The 22,929-nt window shown below is 43.1% G+C and overlaps 1 protein-coding gene across 1 annotated transcript; it reads right to left on the bottom strand.

The window, feature by feature from the left end:
- Positions 1–681: 681 nt before the first annotated feature.
- On the bottom strand, positions 682–22,603 carry LOC117400664 (alanine aminotransferase 2-like). The gene is made up of 12 exons (XM_034000924.3): positions 22,542–22,603; positions 22,276–22,407; positions 16,410–16,499; positions 16,091–16,196; positions 14,046–14,179; positions 11,526–11,784; positions 10,958–11,037; positions 10,293–10,429; positions 9,315–9,489; positions 8,032–8,187; positions 1,063–1,175; positions 682–840 (listed from the first exon to the last, which is right to left on the bottom strand). The coding sequence occupies exons 2-12, from the start codon at positions 22,396–22,398 to the stop codon at positions 750–752; spliced, it is 1,464 nt and encodes a 487-aa protein (XP_033856815.1). The 5' UTR covers positions 22,399–22,407; positions 22,542–22,603; the 3' UTR covers positions 682–749.
- Positions 22,604–22,929: the final 326 nt, after the last annotated feature.

The raw sequence follows: 22,929 nt of genomic DNA, 5'->3' as shown, positions 1-22,929 counted from the left end.
ACAGCTGGGATAATTGAATGCACAGCAAAAGAATATTACTATAATTTTAGGTAAATCGTTTAAACTAATTTCCTGGTCAAATATGGATCAGCTACGACTGAATAATTTGACATTAATGTTAATTGAGTGTAGTGGTGGTAGTAGAACAGTAAAGAGAAGGAACTGAATATGCAAAGAGGGGCCCCCAAAACGAGAACAGCCCCGGGCCCCCAGTAAACTTAATCCGGCCTTAACTACACTAGGTTAAAGAAAGTTTCCATGCCTTACTCCCCTCAGGGAATCTGCTAAACCTGCTCTTCCTAGGTCAGCGGTGTCTTCAGAGTCACTGGCTGAAAGCATGTAAGTCAATAGGGGAAGCAGCTGCTGATTGGTTAATGAAAGAAACCACTGAAGAGTCCATTTCACCCTCCAGGTGACCAAGGAAGTGCGGCGCTATCTAAAGGAAGCATGGCTTGTGCAAACAGTCTTTAACCCTAGTGTAGATGTTTTAAAATGAAATCCATGTTTTCTGTAACATCTTTAAAAACTGCACATGTGAGACCTGGAGCAATGGAAGAGCAGGACAGGGAAGACTCAGGGAATTATTTTGTTTCTTTAATGCAAATATATTTTGTGCGAAACACGACAACAAGTGACATGCATACACAAGAGTGATTGATAATTCAGTGACATTCCCTCCAGATTCCACAACGCTCTGACAATGTTGAATTAGGAATCATCCTGTGTGATCGCATCCTTTTTAAATGTGCTCAGGAAAATTCTTCAGTAAACTGCAGGTGGAATTTCTCGAGACTCTCCAACACACTCTTCAATTTGTCATGAGGCAGCAGGAGATTCAATCTGAGCAAAGAAAGAACATGATTACATTGACACATTCACATTCACTTGATTGGCATCCAAGTTGCCGAGATTATAAAAGTTTCCCATGGTTTGTTTTTGTAATATGCTTTATCATGCCTCTCTGAGTTTAACAATGCTTCCCCGTGTTTTACCATGCTTTCACAGTGCTGTATTACACTGTGCTTTTACTGTGGGTCTTTCCTGTGATTCTGGGGGTCTCACCTGATGTGATGGGACCCCTCCCTCGCTCCGAAATCACTGCCGGGTCCCACAGCCACCCCCCATTCCTCTAGGAACCGCAAACAGTAGAATAGGTCTGGGGACAAGCCCTGAGTCTGAGAGAGTGAGAGGGGGAGAGAGGACAGAGGAGAGAGGGTGGGGGCAGAGGGGAGAGAATTAGTGACCACAAACTGCAGATTTAAACTGGAAGCCCAGGGAGGCTCGACTCTGTAACCAGTGCAACACTGGAGAGATTGAATCGGAGACACATATTTTGTTATATTTTATATATATATATATATATATATATATATATATATATATATATATAATATGCAGCTCTGGAAAAAATTAAGAGACCACTGCAAAATTATCAGTTTCTCTGGTTTTACTATTTATAGGTATGTGTTTGGGTAAAATGAACATTTTTGTTTTATTCTATAAACTACTGACAACATTTCTCCCAAATTCCAAATGAAAATATTGTCATTTAGAGCATTTATTTGCAGAAAATTATGGTCAAAATAACAAAAAAGATGCAGTGTTGTCAGACCTCAAATAATGCAAAGGAAATAAGTTCATATTCATTTTTAAACAACACAATACTAATGTTTTAACTTAGGAAGAGTTCAGAAATCAATATTTGGTGGAATAACCCTGATTTTCAAGCACAGCTTTCATGCGTCTTGGCATGCTCTCCACCAGTCTTTCACATTGATGTTGGGTGACTTTATGCCACTCCTGGCGCAAAAATTCAAGCAGCTCGGCTTTGTTTGATGGCTTGTGACCATCCATCTTCCTCTTGATCACATTCCAGAGGTTTTCAATGGGGTTCAGGTCTGGAGATTGGGCTGGCCATGACAGGGTCTTGATCTGGTGGTCCTCCATCGACACCTTGATTGACCTGGATGTGTGGCATGGAGCATTGTCCAGCTGGAAAAACCAATCCTCAGAGTTGGGGGAACATTGTCAGAGCAGAAGGAAGCAAGTTTTCTTCCAGGACAACCTTGTACTTGGCTTGATTCATGCCAAAGCTGCCCGATTCCAGCCTTGCTGAAGCACCCCCAGATCATCACCGATCCTCCACCACATTTCACAGTGGGTGCGAGACACTGTGGCTTGTAGGCCTCTCCAGGTCTCCGTCTAACCATTAGACGACCAGGTGTTGGGCAAAGCTGAAAATTGGACTCATCTTGGGGTGCTTCAGCAAGGCTGGAATCGGGCAGATTTGTCTTTGTGAAGGACGCATGAATCAAGCCAAGTACAAGGTTGTCCTGGAAGAAAACTTGCTTCCTTCTGCTCTGACAATGTTCCCCAACAAAGCCGAGCTGCTTGAATTTTTGCGCCAGGAGTGGCATAAAGTCACCCAACATCAATGTGAAAGACTGGTGGAGAGCATGCCAAGTCGCCTGAAAGCTGTGCTTGAAAATCAGGGTTATTCCACCAAATATTGATTTCTGAACTCTTCCTAAGTTAAAACATTAGTATTGTGTTGTTTAAAAATGAATATGAACTTATTTTCTTTGCATTATTCGAGGTCTGCAAATAAATGCTCTAAATGACAATATTTTCATTTGGAATTTGGGAGAAATGTTGTCAGTAGTTTATAGAATAAAATAAAAATGTTCATTTTACCCAAACACATACCTATAAATAGTAAAACCAGAGAAACTGATAATTTTGCAGTGGTCTCTTAATTTTTTCCAGAGCTGTATATATATATACAGTATATTTTCTTTAAAATTCACGGCAGTGTCACGGGTAAAGTATCGTATTTCGCAGAATGTGCACCGAAATATGTTATAAATTACGTGTACAGATTATTATTTTTTTAAACCGTAAATATACAGATAAATGCACTGACATCAATTAACATCAAAGTTATTCAAGCACATTACAATAGCTTGTGAAACAGTGTTGTAATTAACAGCCTGTAGGTAAAGTGTATCTGCAAGGACAGCTTTCAGTTCTAGTACGTCAGATGCATGTTCACCATTTAGGTCTTGCAAAACAAATACAATGTGTAACCCATACTGACAAGCAACCAGACTGTTTTACCAGTTCCATAATCTCCTGCTTGTGATACTCAGCAGCTTTAGGTAAGTATTCACATCTCAGTTGGGCTGATGAAGGAATCACTGCACCATTTGCTACACTGGATTTCCACCTTTCTCTTTTGGTGAATACTTGCTGTCAACAGACGATTCTCTGTAGTGTTCTACAGTAATGTTGCAGGACGTACAGAAGAGCTTACCTCCACTGCTGTGTAAACTCCTGCTGGATACTGCTTTACATGATCTGCTGCAGACACATTTTTAGCCTTTTTAGCGACATCCATTTTCTTGTTTACATTGTGTAGTATTTTAATTTCCCGCTTAGATTGCATATAGTCACATGACAATCACTGCACAGCTCTGTGCATGGCGAATATTACACGCAGGCACATCAGAGCTGTACAGTTTTGTTAATGTGTTGTTTTTTTTGTATGAAATACAAATAATTATGAAATTATTTTTCTTTAAGAATATTGTAAAAATCGCGGTATTGGGCTAATTTCACAATTTCCGCGCAGCCCTTGAAATCGTGATTTTCACAGGGTCCTAGTTATAATACGTCAGTATACATACCGGTAAAAAAATAACTGACAGTATTACATATCGGCAAAATAAATCTAGGGGGGAAAAAATTATACAAATGTTTGACTTCAGTGTCTCTGTATAGCGCGAGTATGTTTCACCTCAGGGCATGCCCTTGTTCTCCGGAAGCATTTCAGGCGCCCGGCCAGTCTACAGGAGTCACTGGTGCACGGTGAGCCAAGGACACCCTGGCCGACCTAAGGCCTCCCCACCCCGAGCTGCTCGGCCAATTGTGCGCCGCCCCCCTGGGAACTCTTGTCCATGGCCAGCAGTGGAATAGCCTGGACCCAAACCCGGCGACCTCCAGGCTACAGGGTGCATCCTGCACTCCACGTGGAGTGCCTTTACTGGATGTGCCACTCGGGAGCCCCATGTATTGCAATTTATTGACATGATTAATTATACCAGTCCCTTCCACCCCAGTTTGATTTTTGTGATCATAATCAGCTTAATGTAAGAGACCACAACCACAAACAAAGCAAGCGGAAAAAATCCACCCCCCCAGGTTTTCAGACAGATCTACGCCCCCGTTATGATGACATCTACTTTTGTCTGTATTGTAGTATGTACGATTGTAGGCTATAAATAAATATGTGTGAAGTGTCATTTGTGTTTGTAGTTGTTTGTAGTTATTATACATGTATACAGTGCCTTGCATAAGTATTCACCCCCCTTGGACTTTTCCACATTTTGTAGTGTTACAACCTGGAATTAAAATTGATTTAATTGGGATTTTTACCATTTGATTTACACAACATACTTAACACTTTGAAGGTGCAAAATATTTATTTATTGTGGCACATAAGTTAATTAAACACCCCCCTGAGTCAATACTTGGTAGAAGCACCTTTGGCAGCAATTACAGCTGTGAGTCTTTTTAGGTAAGTCTCTACCAGCTTTGCACATCTGGATCCTGCAATTTTTGCCCATTCTTCTTGGCAAATTTGCTCAAGCTCCGTCAAGTTGGATGGAGACCGTTGGTGAACACAGTCTTGCCACAGATTCTCAATCGGATTGAGGTCTGGGCTTTGACTGGGCCATTCTAAGACATTCAGGTTCTTGTTTTTAAACCACTCCAGTGTAGATTTGGCTGTGTGTTTAGGGTCATTGTCCTGCTGGAAGGTGAACTTCCGCCCCAGTCCCAGGTCTCTTGCAGACTGAAACAGGTTTTCCTCTAGAAATCCCTGTATTTGGCTCCATCCATCTTGCCCTCAATCCTGACCAGTTTCCCAGTCCCTGCTGATGAAAAGCATCCCCATAACATGATGCTGCCACCACCATGCTTCACCGTGGGGATGGTGTTCTCAGGGTGATGAGCAGTGTTGGCTTTGCGCCACACATAGCGTTTTGCGCTAAGGCCAAAAAGCTCAATTTTGGTCTCATCAGACCAGAGAACCTTTTTCCACATGTTTGCTGTGTCTCCCACATGCCTTTTGGCAAAATCCAAACGGATTTGATATGGGTTTTTTTCAGCAATGGCTTTCTTCTCGCCACTCTTCCATAAAGCCCAGCTTTGTGGAGCGTCCGGGTTATAGTTGTCCCATGGACAGTTTTTCCCATCTCAGCTCCTTCAGAGTTACCATTGGCCTTTTGGTTGCTTCTCTGACTAATGCCCTCTTTACCTGGTCACTGAATTTTGGTGGACGGCCTGCTCTAGGCAGAGTCGCGGTTGTGCCATATTCTTTCCATTTTTTAATAATGGATTTAACGGTGCTCCGGGGGATGTTCAAAGTTTGGGATATTTTTTTATAACCCAACCCTGATTGGAGCTTCTCCAGAACTTTATCCCAGACTTGTTTTGATAGCTCCTTGGACTTCATGATGCTGTTTGTTTAGATATGCTCTCTAACAAACAATGGGTCCTTCCAGAAACAGGTGTATTTAATCTGAGATCATGTGACACTTTAATTGCACACAGGTGGACTCCATTCAACTAATTATGTGACTTCTGAAGGCAATTGGTTGCACCAGAGCTTATTTAGGAGTGTCACAGCAAAGGGGGTGAATACTTATGCAATCAAGACTTTTCAGTTTTTTATTTGTAAATACTTTTGAAAAATATCTAGATTTTTTTCCCCACTTCGACATTATGGACTATTTTGTGTAGATCAGTGACAAAAAATCCTAATTAAATCCATTTTAATTCCAGGTTGTAACACTACAAAATGTGGAAAAGTCCAAGGGGGGTGAATACTTATGCAAGGCACTGTACCATGTATCTCACTTCATTGTACATTTATTAAGCTTTTAAAATTCCGATAGAACTCCCCAACCCAAAACACAATGTGTTTATAGTTAATTGCTCGGCGAATTCCTCTAATCATGCATTTTCTCTGGCACTGTTTGCTCACCTCCGTGATAAATAAATAAACTCAACATGAATAGAAGTAGCCACCGAACACTTACAGTATTATAAGATGTTATAATATGTGCAAACAGACGTGTGAAGGTGAGAGTGTACACTGTACATACAGTGTGGGGGGGAGTCTGACAGTATTACAGATACGTCAGGCAAAATCCATGTCAATGATCTTGATCACATTAGATATTCCATTCATGTCCGTGGCGATACCTTTTGAAAGCAAGCCCCATATTGCACTTTTTAACTATTAGATGAAATGTTTACAGAATACTTAACAACTGCTATTAGGACCATGTTGCATGATTTGTTTATTATTAATAAATAAAAAAATGTGATTTGGTATAACTTAATGATAATACTATTAATAATAAATGAATCATGATTATAGCAGCAGTTCAAGTACTCTGTAAATATTTTGTCTAATAGTTAAAAACAAGTGAATAAATCTCTTTAATAACCACATAACCAAGTATATAAAAGTCTAAAATATTTTCATAACTACAAATATTGAATTATCTAGGTAATCTTTGGATCGTCGGCATCACAGCCGCGGTCTGTTAAATTTTAGTTCCAAGGTGAGTTATATTGTCTTTCGTCAATTAAAACCCTCCTTTTCCAAGTGCAAATTAACTCCTGATAATTATGCAAGAAGCACTACTTGTTAAGATAGTAACATTATTTCGTAAATCTTCATAATTTTGGAAATCACATTAGCATGATTATTTAATAACGAGATAGGCATAACGACCTCTTGAAAATGCCAAAATCAATGCTACAGAACAATTTGTTGATTAACAATGGAGTTATCATTTACAAACTTTTGAAAATCCTGCCCAAGGGGTCATATTCATGCCCATATATTGTAATTCTGCTTAGGCATCAAAGGGTTAAAAGACTTCAGTCAAGTCTCCCCCGAATTCTTCTGTGTTCTAAATAGATGCTGGGATTAGTCTGGTTGCTCTTCGTTTGACTCTCTTGGTTTTAAAACTGGTTGATCGCTGATGCCTTCTCACCTGCAGCAATGGTGAGGGATGGTGGAAGCTGCAGTTCTTTAACTACCGTGAGCTATGCTGTGGTCTTGTATCACAAACAACTGTGCAAGTGACTCGTATCATGGAGGTATAACCAATCTCTGGGGTCACTTGACAAGCGTAAGTTCATATTATTATTAGTACTATTAATATTTTTAATAGTAGTAAAATGTGACTGATAACCTGCTTGGAATGGTGACTGTTAAATAAAGTTTTGTTTTGTCCAAGTCTGCTGCAGTTGGTGCTGCTGCAATGCAAGCTTACAGTGTGGAGTAGTGGTTAGGGCTCTGGACTCTTGACCGGAGGGTCATGGGTTCAATCCCCAGTGGAGGTCACTGCTGCTGTATCCTTGAGCAAGGTACTTTACCTAGATTGCTCCAGTAAAAAACCCAACTGTATAAATGGGTAATTGTATGTAAAAAATAATGTGATATCTTGTAACAATTGTAAGTCGCCCTGTATAAGGGCGTCTGCTAAGAAGTAAATAATAATAATAATAATAATATATCACAAGCAGCTTCAGTTACGTGTAAATAAGCAACGTGTGTTTTTATTTGTATTTAAATTATGAAAACATGATTACTGTTCTATATAACGTATTTTTAAACTACATATGAATGTTTTATTCCATTTATATGGACTACCTGTAAAATAACAGGATATTCAATCAAATATAAACAAGTAGCTATGGTGACATCACCAATAAATTATGCAAATGAGTACCATCGAAGGTTCGAACCTTCCTTCGGTAATGTGTTCCAAACCTTCGAAGGTCAAAATGTACCCTTCGTTGCAGCCCTACAAACTATACATACCTCTATTACGATACATCATATAAAGAAAGCTTTGTGATTCATCAATACAGTGTATTGGTATAGCCCTAGTTAAGAGACACCCCTTGCAGCCCATATGAACTTGTACAGAGTTTTCTGGCGCCCCTTACCTCTGCCTCGTGAACTACGAGTGGGGGAATGTGAATCCGAGGAAAACAGAAGAATCCTCCCTGAGGAGAGAGAACTCTGATCCCGGGAATTCTGTCCAGAGATTCCACAACCAGCGCAGCGTTCCGAGAAAGTGAGGAGAGGTGTGACTGACTCTCCTGAGGAGAGAGGAGACGGGAGAAACACTGCTCAGAGAACCCACAGCCAGATGAGAGGACACAGGGGAGAGGGGGGACTGACAGTCCTGAAGAGAGAGAGGGGGGGGGAGACTGAAGCCCCTGCTTCAGTGGCGAGGAGAGGAGTTTAGTATAGCTGGAGGGAGGTGGTGGTGTATATTTTCTGTGTAGAAGGAGGTATGGTTAAACTGCTTCTATTGGGAATGGGGGAGTTATATGTTAACTTGTTAATATTAGTATTGATCACTATATGTCTGTGTGGCAATGTGCCCCGCCCCTGTGTGCATTTGTGTGTTATGTGTTGTATGTTGCGTGTGTTAATGTTGGTGTATAGTCATTGGTACACGGGATATAAACGGGTCTGTGTAACACGAGTATTTAAAATGTATAATTGTATTTAGGCACAGGATTGCACATCACTGCACGTGCATTTAAAGTAATTAATATGTGAGCACAGGGTTGCACGTAATTCATTCACGTGCTGGGATTCAAGTGAATAATTAATTAGTAATTGAATCCCAGCACAACAGTATATATAGACACATTTTGACTCACTCGAGGTTGGGTGTTCGTGAGTGGAGAACGGGTGAGAGAGAGAGAGAGAGAGAGAGGAGAAAGAAAGAAAGAAAGAAAGATCGTAACGTTTGTTTTCGCTTTACTCACCGTGTTTGTTTGTCTCCGTGCACCGTTTGTTAAGTGTTAGTTCGTTTTTTTTGTCTTTTTGTTTTGGCTCCAAGTGCCGTGTCCTGTTTTGTGTTCTGTTTAAAACCTTTACTTTGTTAATAAACGCTGAGTGCTACCATTTGCACTCAGCTTCTCATCACCACCGTCTGTCTGTGTATTCCTTTCTGGTCTGACGCCACCCACTCCAGCCGTCTTTGTGACAGTCTGTTATTGTTGATTTTTGTTTAAATGATTGAACAATGCTGGAGCACTCCTTTCATGCCAATACAGCCAATCTTAACACTGTGTGTGTCAGTGAGAGAGAGAGATAGGTTGGTTTGTACAGTGTGAGTGAGGGAGGAGAGAGATGGGTGGGTCAGGAGAGGAGGGAAGAATGACAAAGAGAGAGGGGGAGGAGGAGAGAGGGTAAGGGGGGTGGATCTCACCTGAGTCCAGGTGTAGTATGAGGGCTCCCCTGCTCTAGGGGAGTGCAGGGCTGTGACAAGGACGAGCTGCCCCGATGTGGGGGGCACAGAATTAGCAGAGAAGTAAGAAGCGGAGAGAGACTTCACCTGGGGGTCTAAATTCACAAACTCAATGAACCCGCAGCGAGAACCACACCTAGAGAGAGGACAGAGGAAGAAACACGCCATCATCCAGAACCTCACTAAACCACAAACTGCACAGAGAAACTTTCAAACCACACCTAGAGAGAGGAGAGAGGAAGAAACACGCCATCATCCAGAACCTCACTAAACCACAAACTGCACAGAGAAACTTTCAAACCACACCTAGAGAGAGGAGAGAAGAAACAAGCCATCATCCACAACCTCACTAAACCACAAACTGCACAGAGAAACTTTCAAACCACACCTAGAGAGAGAGAGGAGAGAAGAAACACGCCATCATCCAGAACCTCACTAAACCAGAAACTGCACAGAGAAACTTTCAAACCACACCTAGAGAGAGAGAGAGGAGAGAAGAAACAAGCCATCATCCACAACCTCACTAAACCACAAACTGCACAGAGAAACTTTCAAACCACACCTAGAGAGAGAGAGGAGAGAAGAACATGTGCTAGTGCCTTCATCAGTGTTATTGAAACTAAACTGAGTCAAGCAGACAAGCATTTGGGCATTGCACATCGGCATCAGCACTGAAGGCTCAAATATTACAGCAAAGCAACATCTCGGTTGGTCCCCACCACTACTAGAGCATCTCATTTTATCTTGTCGAAAGCCGAGTCCAATATTAGCATGAAGTAAATAACAACTACTCTCCTGTAATTAAAAATCAAGAAATTACTCTCTCTCCCCCTCCTCCCTGTCCTCCCGTCACTCTTGCTCTTGTCTGCCTCTGCATCTCTCTCCCCCTCTCCCTTTTTCATCTCCTCTCCCTTCCCCCTCTCCATCTCCCACACTCACTCTCCAGCAACTCCCTTGGATGCTGAGTGGATAGCAGCGAGCTCCACACGGCTGGAGAACTCAGGACCCATCTCATAGAGCACCTTCTTATACGAGAGGAAAGCCCTGCCCTGCCCAAACACACTGTCCTGATACACCTATAGAGAAAGAAGAGAGGAGGGTGAGAGAGAGAGAGAAAGCAGTAACACAAAGCAGGCTGTTCAGATCTAAGCCAATATCCACACTCCTGGGGGTGTAATCTGGTGCGAGGTGAAGCTGAGTTAAACCGCCGGGCCATATCTCAATACCTTGCACTGTGTTACTGTGCTTATAACACGGCAGCCAATGAGCTTGCTCCCTCTATTCCTACTAGAGAGAGACAGACCAAGAGCTTTCTGCTCCAGAGCCAAGAGGGAAAACTGAAGGTCTTTCTCAGGGAGAGGAGAGAGGGAGAAGTAATAGCTGCAGAGCCCTGCCATAGGGCCAGAGACACACAGCAGACGAGAGAGAGAGAGAGAGAGAGAGAGAGAGAGAGAGAGAGAGAGAATGAGAGACAGAAAGATGCATAGATCAAGAAAGAGAGAGACATACAGAGAGAGAAAATGGACAGAGATAAAGAGAAATGGACAGACAGACAGAGTGCCAGCTTGAATATCTTTGCTCTCCCCTCAATGCTGTCACCTCACCTCGTCCACCAGCAGATACAATCCCTCGCTGGCTGCAAATCGAATCACCTCCTCAATGGACTGCCTGCTCTGGACATGACCTGAGAGCATAGGAAAGAGGAGAGAGGGGGAGAAGAGAGAGGGGAGGAGAGAGGAGAAAAGAGATAGGGGAGAAGAGAGGAGATAGGAGAGGGGGTAGAGGAGAAAGGGATAGAGGGGAGGAGAGAGAGGTGCGGAGAGAGGAGGGGGTAGAGAGAGGGAGGAGAAGAGGGGGAGAGGAGAGAAGGGGACAAAAGATTTATATTATAAAAAAAACTATAAAATTGAGACAAGCACGGGGTTCTAATAGATGGGAATTGTGTCTACAAGTCTCTACTAAATATCCCCCCTATGGTAGTTCCATTAAAAGAGAAACAATGTCCAAAGTATTCTATTATTTATCACATGCTATGAAAATATCCACTTCTGTATGTCTCTATATCTGTCTATGTGTGTCTGTCTCTCTCTGTCTGGGTGTTTGCGTGTCTGTCTCTCTGTGTGTCGGCCTGTATCTATGCATGTGTCTCTCTCTCTCTTAGTCTCTCTGTACCTGTGGGGTTCCCCGGGTTGTTGATGTACAGCACGCTAGGGGTGCAGTGCCCTCTGGCTGACTGGACGACTCTCTGCAGCTCCTGTACATCCAGCTCCCAGCATACACCCTGATCAGCCAGGAAGTAGGGCAGTCTGACTCCTCCCGCTTCCTGCAGGGCCAGACTGAACCAGGGAGAGCAGGGGACTGGAACCAGAACCCCTGTACCACAAGGACCAGAACCACAACCAGAGGTGTGGACCAGGAGATTCAACAAGAGCTGAGAGAGAGAGGGTTAGGATTAGGACCAGGATCTTCAACAAGAACTGAGAGAGAGAGAGGGTTAGGACCAGGAGCTTCAACAAGAGCTAGGAAGAGAGAGAGGGTTAGGGTTAGGGTTAGGGTTAGGACCAGAAGCTTCAACAATAGCTGAGAGAGAGAGGGTTAGGGTTAGGACCAGAAGCTTCAACAATAGCTGAGAGAATGAGGGTTAGGGTTAGGACCAGGAGCTTCAACAAGAGCTGGGAGAGAGAGGGTTAGGGTTAGGGTTATGACCAGGAGCTTCAACAAGAGCTAAGAGAGAGAGAGGGTTAGGACCAGGAGCTTCAACAAGAGCTAAGAGAGAGAGAGGGTTAGGACCAGGAGCTTCAACAAGAGCTGAGAGAGAGGGTTAGGTTTAGGACCAGGAGATTCAATTAAGAGCTTAGAGAGAGGGTTAGGGTTAGGGTTAGGACCAGGAGCTTCAACAAGAACTGAAAGAGAGAGAGGGTTAGGGTTAGGACCAGGAGCTTCAACAAGAGCTGAGAGAGAGAGAGTTAAGGTTAGGACCAGGAGCTTCAACAAGAGCTGAGAGAGAGATGGTTAGGACCAGGAGCTTCAACAAGAGCTGAGAGAGAGAGAGGGTTAGGGTTAGGATCAGGAGCTTCAACAAGAGCTGAGAGAGAGAGAGTTAAGGTTAGGACCAGGAGCTTCAACAAGAGCTGAGAGAGAGATGGTTAGGACCAGGAGCTTCAACAAGAGCTGAAAGAGAGAGAGGGTTAGGACCAGGAGCTTCAACAAGAGCTGAAAGAGAGTGAGGGTTAGGGTTAGGGTCAGGAGCTTCAACAAGAGCTGAAAGAGAGTGAGGGTTAGGGTTAGGACCAGGAGCTTCAACAAGAGCTGAAAGAGAGTGAGGGTTAGGGTTAGGACCAGGAGCTTCAACAAGAGCTGAAAGAGAGTGAGGGTTAGGGTTAGGACCAGGAGCTTCAACAAGAGCTGAAAGAGAGTGAGGGTTAGGGTTAGGATCAGGAGCTTCAACAATAGCTGAGAGAGGGGGTTAGGGTTAGGGTTAGGACCAGGAAATTCAACAAGAGCTGAGAGAGAGAGGGTTAGGGTTAGGGTTAGGACCAGGAGATTCAACAAGAGCTGAGAGAGACAGGGTTAGGACCAGGAGCTTCAACAAGAGCTGAAAGAGAGTGAGGGTTAGGGTTAGGACCAGGAGCTTCAACAAGAGCTGAAAGAGAGTGAGGGTTAGGGTTAGGACCAGGAGCTTCAACAAGAGCTGAAAGAGAGTGAGGGTTAGGGTTAGGATCAGGAGCTTCAACAATAGCTGAGAGAGGGGGTTAGGGTTAGGGTTAGGACCAGGAGATTCAACAAGAGCTGAGAGAGACAGGGTTAGGACCAGGAGCTTCAACAAGAGCTGAAAGAGAGTGAGGGTTAGGGTTAGGACCAGGAGCTTCAACAAGAGCTGAAAGAGAGTGAGGGTTAGGGTTAGGACCAGGAGCTTCAACAAGAGCTGAAAGAGAGTGAGGGTTAGGGTTAGGATCAGGAGCTTCAACAAGAGCTGAAAGAGAGAGAGAGGGTTAGGGTTAGGACCAGGAGCTTCAACAAGAGCTGAAAGAGAGTGAGGGTTAGGGTTAGGACCAGGAGCTTCAACAAGAGCTGAAAGAGAGTGAGGGTTAGGGTTAGGACCAGGAGCTTCAACAATAGCTGAGAGAGAGAGGGTTAGGGTTAGGACCAGGAGCTTCAACAAGAGCTGAAAGAGAGTGAGGGTTAGGGTTAGGATCAGGAGCTTCAACAAGAGCTGAAAGAGAGAGAGAGGGTTAGGGTTAGGACCAGGAGCTTCAACAAGAGCTGAAAGAGAGTGAGGGTTAGGGTTAGGACCAGGAGCTTCAACAAGAGCTGAAAGAGAGTGAGGGTTAGGGTTAGGACCAGGAGCTTCAACAATAGCTGAGAGAGAGAGGGTTAGGGTTAGGACCAGGAGCTTCAACAAGAGCTGAAAGAGAGTGAGGGTTAGGGTTAGGACCAGGAGCTTCAACAAGAGCTGAAAGAGAGTGAGGGTTAGGGTTAGGATCAGGAGCTTCAACAATAGCTGAGAGAGGGGGTTAGGGTTAGGGTTAGGACCAGGAGATTCAACAAGAGCTGAGAGAGACAGGGTTAGGGTTAGGTTTAGGACCAGGAGCTTCAACGAGAGCTGAGAAAGAGAGGGTTCACTATGAGAATCTTCAATATGAGATGAGAGAAAGGGAGAGAGAGAGAAGGTACAGTGTGACTGACTCTCACCTGCCCTGCTTTCTGGCTCCCTGCAGTCAGGTAGATGTTTTGGGGGTCACAGGGAACCCCCCCGTCCCTCTCTTCAATGAACCGGGCCACATTGTGCTGTACATACTCAAGGCCAAAAGTGTCGCTGTAGACTCCTGCAGGAGAGACAGATAGACTGTGCAGTACTGTACATACCATTTCATACCATTCAATACAATTCAATACCATTCAATACAATATAGTACCATTCAATACAATACAATACCATTCAATACAATACCAATGAATACCATGCAATACAATACATCATTCAATACAATACATCATTCAATACAATACCATTCAATGCAATACAACCAACACAATTCAATGCAATACCATTCAATAAATACAATACAATTCAATGCAATACAATACAATTCAATGCAACACCATTCAATACAATACCAAGCAATACAGTACCATTCAATACAATACCATACCATTCAATACAATTCAATACAATACCAATACCATTCATTACAATTCAATACAATACCACAGGAGGCTGTGTGGTCCAGTGGTTAAAGAGACCGGCTTGTAACCAGGAGGTCCCTGGTTCAAATCCCACCTCAGCCACTGACTCATTGTGTGACCCTGAGCAAGTCACTTAACCTCCTTGTGCTCCGTCTTTCGGGTGAGACGTAATTGTAAGTGACTCTGCAGCTGATGCATAGTTCACACACCCTAGTCTCTGTAAGTCGCCTTGGATAAAGGCGTCTGCTAAATAAACAAATAATAATAAAAATAATAATACCAAAACCATTCAATACAATTCAATACAATACCATACAATTCAATAAAATACCAATACCATTCAATACAATTCAATACAATACCATACAATTCAATACAATACAATACCATTCAATACAATACCACTCAATACTATATAATTCCATACAACACAGTACCATTCAATACCATTCAATATCATTCAGTATAATACAATACCATGCAATACATACCCCAGACCACAGAAGGCAATGTAGATTCCTGCAGGAGAGGCTATGCAGTATGTACTATACAGTACCGTACAGTGGAAATAGAAGAAACTCAATGTAAATTCAATGACAAATGTTTGAAACATTAGACATTGAATTTACATTGAAGACACAGAGAAAGACTTTGATTCGAAACGTTTGTCATTCAGTGTATTCAGTTTCTTTTACTATTTCTATATTCAGCACTTTTAAGTGTTTAATAGCAATGCTGTAAAAACCAATCATTCTTTCAAATCTATTAACATTATCACTGGCCCCTCTTTAAAGGAGTGCTGACCATCTTTAAACTCCATTCTCTTACCTCTTATTAGCTGTATTAAGAGTATCACTGGCCCCTCTTTAAAGGAGCGCTAACAAAGGCTTCTTTACAGCTAACGGATGATTTAGGTACAGTTATGGAATTACAGTACAACCTCGCTATAACGCCCTTCATTATAACGAACCTTCGGCTATAACGAACCTGGCCCCTTAACCCCAAATGAAAAAATATAAAAAGTTAATATAAACACACACTGTCAACATCCCGGTCTACACACGGGATGCCAGCTTCGCAGTGAAGTTAACTCTTTTGTCTTAATAAATTCGTGAGCTATGTAACTATGGCTCCGAAACAAAAATAATTTTATGTTGCAATAAAGCTGGAAACTATATTGATCGTTTGAAAAAAGCAGTAATGCAGGCATAGCTCTGTCGTGAATACAGGTTGTCAAAAAGCACTCTCTTTGGCTTGTTCAACAACCGTGCAGCAAAGCAAAATTGATTAAAGAAAAAAAAACAATGAAAAAAAGACTTGAGGATCTGAACTTTTCATGTCAAACTTTTCATGTCGGGTTGATTTGGAATACAAGCTCAGTTTGGGATTCTTGCATGTTGGATTAGGATTTGGTGCACTGTGAAATGATTCGTGTTAGATTGATTTTGAATAAATGTTCAGCTTCAATTCAGGATTTGTGCTTTCTGTACTGTGTTTTAATTCTTTAACATATAGGATAAAGGTGGCCTGGTGGCCAGATAGACACTCACCAACACTGCCCCCACACTGCTGCAGCAGCTCCTGAGCGCGGAACTTCACATCACGGGGGAGTCGATCACTTTGTAGGAGCTCAGGGTAGAAACAGGCTGCCATCACCTGGAATGAGACAGGAGAGACCAGTCCAATATACTTTCTCCCCTCTCCCGCCTCCCTCTCCCCTATCTCCTCTCTCTCCCTTCATCACCTGAAAAGAGATTAATAGGGCTTCTCCTTCTCTCACCTCTCGCCCCTTCTCTCGCTCATCTCTCTACTCATCACCTGAAAAGAGACAGACTAATAAACCTTCTCCTCTCTCCTGCTCAGTTTTACCTGTCTAATGAACGTCACAGGTTTCGTGCCCATTGCCTGCCCATCTCCAGAATGAACTTCAATTACTTCTTTAAAGGGCTTCTTCACTCCCTGTGAAAAAAATACAAAGCACAGGAAAAAAATCACTTCTTAGGACAAGACCACACAGCCTCCCTCCTCCCTCCCAGTCCCTCAGCGCTAACCACTAGAGCCACACTGCTTTCCTCCCTCCCTCCTAATCACTCAGCTCTAACCACTAAAGCTAGCCTCCCAACCTTCCAGACCCTTCTCAGCTCTAACCACTAGAGCCAGCCTCCCTCCCTCCCAGTCTCTGCTCAGCTCTAATCACTGGAGCCACACTGCCTCCCTCTCTCCCAGTCCCTCGTCAGCTCTAACCCCTAGACCGGTGGTTTTCAAACTATGGTACACGTACCTACTGGTACGCGACAAGCTTACCACTGGTAGGCACCTACAGTTCTTTATGATGATGTGATTCTTCAAAACACAATGCTCCCTCAATCGCACCATCGTAATGCATCAATGGCTATGTTTCCATTAAGATATCGAAGCGAATAACGTCTTATGCGCATTTGAAATTCGGCAAAAGTAATGCGCATAATCAACCTAAAACTGGGTTTCCATTCAAGTCAATTTCCAGCGGAGAAACTGGCCGACGTGATGACGTTGTGGGCGGAGCTAAAATTATTCGCATCGAAAACTGGAATACGGTAGAAAAATAGTATGACTCTTTTCCCCGATTTTACTTTACAAATGTATGCGATTTTACTTATACGATGACGTATCACATCTAGCGAATAACCCCAGTTTACTAAACAGCAGTCTGCTGTCCATCACTTCACACCAGTTTATTATTCACAAAAAAAGAATTATTCTGAAAGTATTCTCGGGTGAAAATCTGACCATAATATTTGACCTTTGTACTTGAATACTATACTTTTTGTATTGTAAAATTCAGTGCGTTAGGCTACCTACAGCTTGATTTGTTTTACCCCATAAGAATCTTAATTAACTGATATTTTGGTTATAGCCTTCTATAAGGGTAGCCTACTATTTTCTCATAAATTACAGGAGCATTTTACTATATAAGCACATACTTTTCATATTATGTTTTTCTTTCTTTTCCCCCCTTATTTTTTTCGATATTAATAAACAGGGAATAAACATGAAGTTAAGCATCTGACTGATTTTTATATACAGTCTTATATAGAGCAATGGTTTCAGTTTGTGTAAAATCAAGAGAGAATTCATTATGAAGGGGGTTTCAAACTTTGTTTATGTAGGCTAATGTTTGATGACACTATACTTCTAAATTGTGTGGATTGCAAAAGAAAAAGGGGGAAAGGCAGAATGCTATACATGGTAAATGTACTGAATTTTCTTTGTAATTAATTATATTTATTACTGAATTTTATTTATATATTTACAATAAAATATTCATAAAAATGTGTGTTTACAGTATCAGTCATTTTTATATTAATAAAATTCATGCCATAAAAGCAAGGAATTTATCTGTACAGGAAAGACTGATGTTCACGACGTGTGACGTATATAGATATTAAAATAGGCTACATTATTCTCTTCAAACTGGAGAATTAAAGCCATTGCGCACGTGTTCTCTACAGCGGTTAACTTTTCAGCAGCAAATGGTTTTAGCAGAAAAAACTAAATTTCAGGATGTTCTTGAACAAGGCCAAATAATACTGATGCTGTTACTCCAGCTTGCTTCAGCAGTTATCAGTATTGTTAGGAGACGGAGAAGATCTAGAAGGCAGCTGTATCACCTGGAGCAGTTACTTCTCACAACCACAAAACGGAATCCACCGCGGAAGTGGGTGTACAAGCGTTGCAATATATTTTGGGAAAATATCGTGCAAGATCATTTTAATGATCAACGCTGGCGTACCCATTTCAGGATGACCAGGGAAGCTTTTAACTAACTGTGCACTAAACTTGACCCGTTGCTCCAGAACAGTTCAGCCCAAGATCACCTATACCAACAGAAAAGAGAATCGCTATCGCTCTGTATATAGGCAGCAGTGTGGAGTAGCGGTCAGGGCTCTGGACTCTTGACCGGAGGGTTGTGGGTTCAATCCCCAGTAGAGGACACTGCTGTTGTACCCTTGAGCAAGGTACTTTACCTAGATTGCTCCAGTAAAAACCCAACTGTATAAATGGGTAATTGTATGTAAAAATAATGTGAAATAATGTATAATGTGATATCTTGTAACAATTGTAAGTCGCCTTGGATAAGGGCGTCTGCTAAGAAATAAATAATAATGCAGTCTCCCAGTTGCACCTGTTACTGTTAGTCGCCATTTTTTCCTCCCAGTAAGGACCTTCCTTAGGAGCTGTAGTGCACTTTGGGGGATTCGCTTATTTTATGCGAATAAAATTGTTTCCATTTAAAGTTATGCGCATTAAGGCACCTTAATTCGTATTTTCTGAAAATATCCACTTTCCTAAAACCCTAAGGTCTAGGGTTTTTAAAAGTTAGAATAAATGTACACGTTTTTGCGAATTATACCCATTTCCATTGAGCTCGTTGAATATTTTTTTTTAATCCGTAAATTTTTTAGCGAATAAATCAAATCTGTTTGTAGGCCCTACCAGAGAAATGAGAAATTATGATGCAGGGCTCCAGACTGCGATTATAATGGTTACAAATGCAAAAAAAAAACAAAAAAAAACAAAACATTTTGACAGCTGTTTTTTAGGGGTTAGACACAAGAATGCTTCATTATCCCTTTAAAAGCAAGTGTCAATATTTACGAATGCGACATGACGTCGGCCTGTATAAAACCAAGAAACGCATATCACATGTTTTAATAACTGAAACGAGAGAAGGGCGGGAACAATTCGATCGAATAAAAATGCTTGTAGAGAGGTATATTAACACCAGCAGAATACGGAAACCCCAGTTTCTTGCAACAGTTGTGATGGTGACCAAACATGTGTGAGTACTGTTATGTAAAAAAGTAGCTTAAATGAACAGTTGCATTTAAGAAACGTAGCACGAACACGAACAACAACAAACACAATTACACTTAAGGTTTGTGTGTTGCACACGTGCCATTAACAAAATGCCCTGGAAACTTAAAATAAAGAAAATAATTAAAGAATGGCTGTGGGTAATGCAGCAAAAAGTGCAAGAATTAAACAAAAAAGGTAGTGAAAAGGTTACCGTACCAAGCTGGAAAAAAGTTATCTTTGTGAACTCCAATAAACCAATGTTAGCCTTTGCCAGTGAAATCATAGAGTGGCTAAATAAAGTTTTGAGTCAACACGAATGGATTTTTTTTCGTCTGTTGCGTCTTGCATCCCAGATATAATAGATTTAGTTACATTCTTTACTGTCAGGAGTTAAGTATGATTTAATTGCACAAGATTCCATAGTTAGATGATAATGAGCTGATAATATCTCTTCAGTCAAAGAAGCAGGCACAGTAATTTAAGAGCACCGTTACCAGTCTGTAGCATGAGTTTTGTACTAAAGCAGGGTCAGCAGTTGCAGGGAAAACAAAGTTTATTTCTCAAACTGACCATTTAAAAAATGTGACAGGAGAACACACAGAAATACTTGGGACTGTAATTAGGAAGCGTACTATGTACTGCAGGTTACTTGATTGCAGTAAACAAAACAAAAAACGCCATTTACTAAATTTAGCTCTCAGATTGTGCAAATGAAAACGTATGACAATGTGCTCGCTATGGTGTATTTAATATGTAAATATAGCAGAACAAATTTAAACTTGTTTTTACTGAAGAATAAATGGTATTAAATCATGTGTTACATGCTGTCAGAGCAGGACTTACACCAACACTGAGAATGGGAGCTGCAGCATGCTATTCCCAACTGTACACAGTTAAAGGTGCAGTTAAATATAAACATGCTGCATCAGCTGCATGAGGCAACAAACACATGAGGACACACACAACCTGGTTATAATGGGGTAGGTCTCAGTTTTACAACAGCAGTTTAAGATTAGCACCTAGTGCTGGTCGCTGTTGGAAATATTGGTACTTGAGATGAAAAGCACTGCCCTTGACTACACTGCCTCCCTCCCAGCCCCTACTCAGCTGTAACCCCTAGACCACACTGCCTCCCTCCCTCCCAATCCCTTCTCATCTGTAACCCCTAGACTACACTGCCTCCCTCCCTCCCAGCCCCTACTCAGCTGTAACCCCTAGACTACACTGCCTCCCTCCCAGCCCCTACTCAGCTGTAACCCCTAGACTACACTGCCTCCCTCCCAGCCCCTACTCAGCTGTAACCCCTAGACACTACACTGCCTCCCTCCCAGCCCCTACTCAGCTGTAACCCCTAGACTACACTGCCTCCCTCCCTCCCAGCCCCTACTCAGCTGTAACCCCTAGAGTACACTGCCTCCCTCCCAGCCCCTACTCAGCTGTAACCCCTAGACTACACTGCCTCCCTCCCAGCCCCTACTCAGCTGTAACCCCTAGACACTACACTCCCTCCCTCCCAGCCCCTACTCAGCTGTAACCCCTAGACTACACTGCCTCCCTCCCAGTCCCTACTCAGCTGTAACCCCTAGACTACACTGCCTCCCTCCCAGCCCCTACTCAGCTGTAACCCCTAGACTACACTGCCTCCCTCCCAGCCCCAACTCAGCTGTAACCCCTAGACTACACTGCCTCCCTCCCTCCCAGCCCCTACTCAGCTGTAACCCCTAGACTACACTGCCTCCCTCCCAGCCCCTACTCAGCTGTAACCCCTAGACTACACTGCCTCCCTCCCAGCCCCTACTCAGCTGTAACCCCTAGACACTACACTGCCTCCCTCCCAGCCCCTACTCAGCTGTAACCCCTAGACTACACTGCCTCCCTCCCAGCCCCTACTCAGCTGTAACCCCTAGACTACACTGCCTCCCTCCCTCCCAGCCCCTTCTCAGCTGTAACCACTAGACCACACTGCCTCCCTCCCTCCCAGTCCCTACTCATCTCTAACCCCTTGACTACACTGCCTCCCTCCCTCCGAGCCCCTCCTCGGCTCTAACCACCAGACCACACTGCCTCCCTCCCAGCCCCTACTCAGCTGTAACCCCTAGACTACACTGCCTCCCTCCCTCCCAGTCCCTCTGCAGCTCTAACCCCTAGACTACACTGCCTCCCTCCCTCCCAATTGCTCCTCAGCTCTAACCCTTAGACTACACTGCCTCCCTCCCAGTCCCTTCTCATCTCTAACCCCTTGACTACACTGCCTCCCTCCCTCCCAGTCCCTCCGCAGCTCTAACCCCTAGACTACACTGCCTCCCTCCCTCCCAATTGCTCCTCAGCTCTAACCCTTAGACTACACTGCCTCCCTCCCAGTCCCTTCTCATCTCTAACCCCTAGACTACACTGCCTCCCTCCCTCCCAGTCCCTCCGCAGCTCTAACCCCTAGACTACACTGCCTCCCTCCCTCCCAGTCCCTTCTCACCTCTAACCCCTAGACTACACTGCCTCCCTCCCTCCCAGTCCCCTCTCACCTCTAACCCCTAGACTACACTGCCTCCCTCCCTCCCAGTCCCCTCTCACCTCTAACCCCTAGACTACACTGCCTCCCTCCCTCCCAGTCCCTTCTCACCTCTAACCCCTAGACTACACTGCCACCCTCCCTCCCAGTCCCCTCTCACCTCTAACCCCTAGACTACACTGCCTCCCTCCCTCCCAGTCCCCTCTCGCCTCTAACCCCTAGACTACCCCTCAGCTCAAGCTGAATAATGAACTGAATACATAAGTGTAACATTGTAACTGAAGAAGAATAAAAAGTCTAACTCTTATTTTTTCAGTTGTTGTGCAAGAATGATTAAAATACACACACACACAGAGGCAATCGCTTTCCCCTCTCTTCGCTCTCTCCTACCTGTTTAATCTCTTTCCTCAGTTCTTCAGCTCTTGCAATCAGGAGGTCAGTTTTTAGACCAGTCAGTCTGTGGGCCATTGGACTGACTTCTTTAAGGGTCAAAACTTTCTTCAGACTGGTCATCACTGGACACTGACAGAAAAGGAATAAATCTGTTTCAATCACCTTAGTTTTCTATATTATACAACAGCACCACCAACAATGATTCAGACAGACCCTGTGAGCCTCAATCTCTTTAATTTTCTATATTATATTGTCTCTCTCACCTTGTTCTTCACTAAACTCTTTTGTCTTTTCTTGTGAGCTCCTGTACTTCAGTAAATACAAGCCTTCAGTGACACGACACCTAACTCAATTCTTTTAATTTGTACTGTAATATTTCACACTCTGTTAAAATGTTACGCATTGACTTAATCCACACAAGCTCGTCGTCACACTTTGAATTCCTGTTGCAAACATGAAGAAACATAAAAAATGTGAAGTTAATTATAGAGGAGAGACTGGAACCAGTACACTGTAGAAAATCTACCAGCAGCAGCCTTTCCAGGTTTTTTATTAAATTATTACCAGAACAAATACTAGTGCCTGTAAGAAACCCTCCAGAACATAAGAACATAAGAAAGTTTACAAACGAGAGGAGGTCATTCAGCCCAT

This window comes from Acipenser ruthenus, chromosome 4 (assembly GCF_902713425.1).
Source record: "Acipenser ruthenus chromosome 4, fAciRut3.2 maternal haplotype, whole genome shotgun sequence".
In the NCBI taxonomy this organism is placed as follows: Eukaryota; Metazoa; Chordata; class Actinopteri; order Acipenseriformes; family Acipenseridae; genus Acipenser; species Acipenser ruthenus.
The sequence above is the reverse complement of the archived record's forward strand: the minus strand, read 5'-3'. Positions and strand labels throughout refer to the sequence as shown.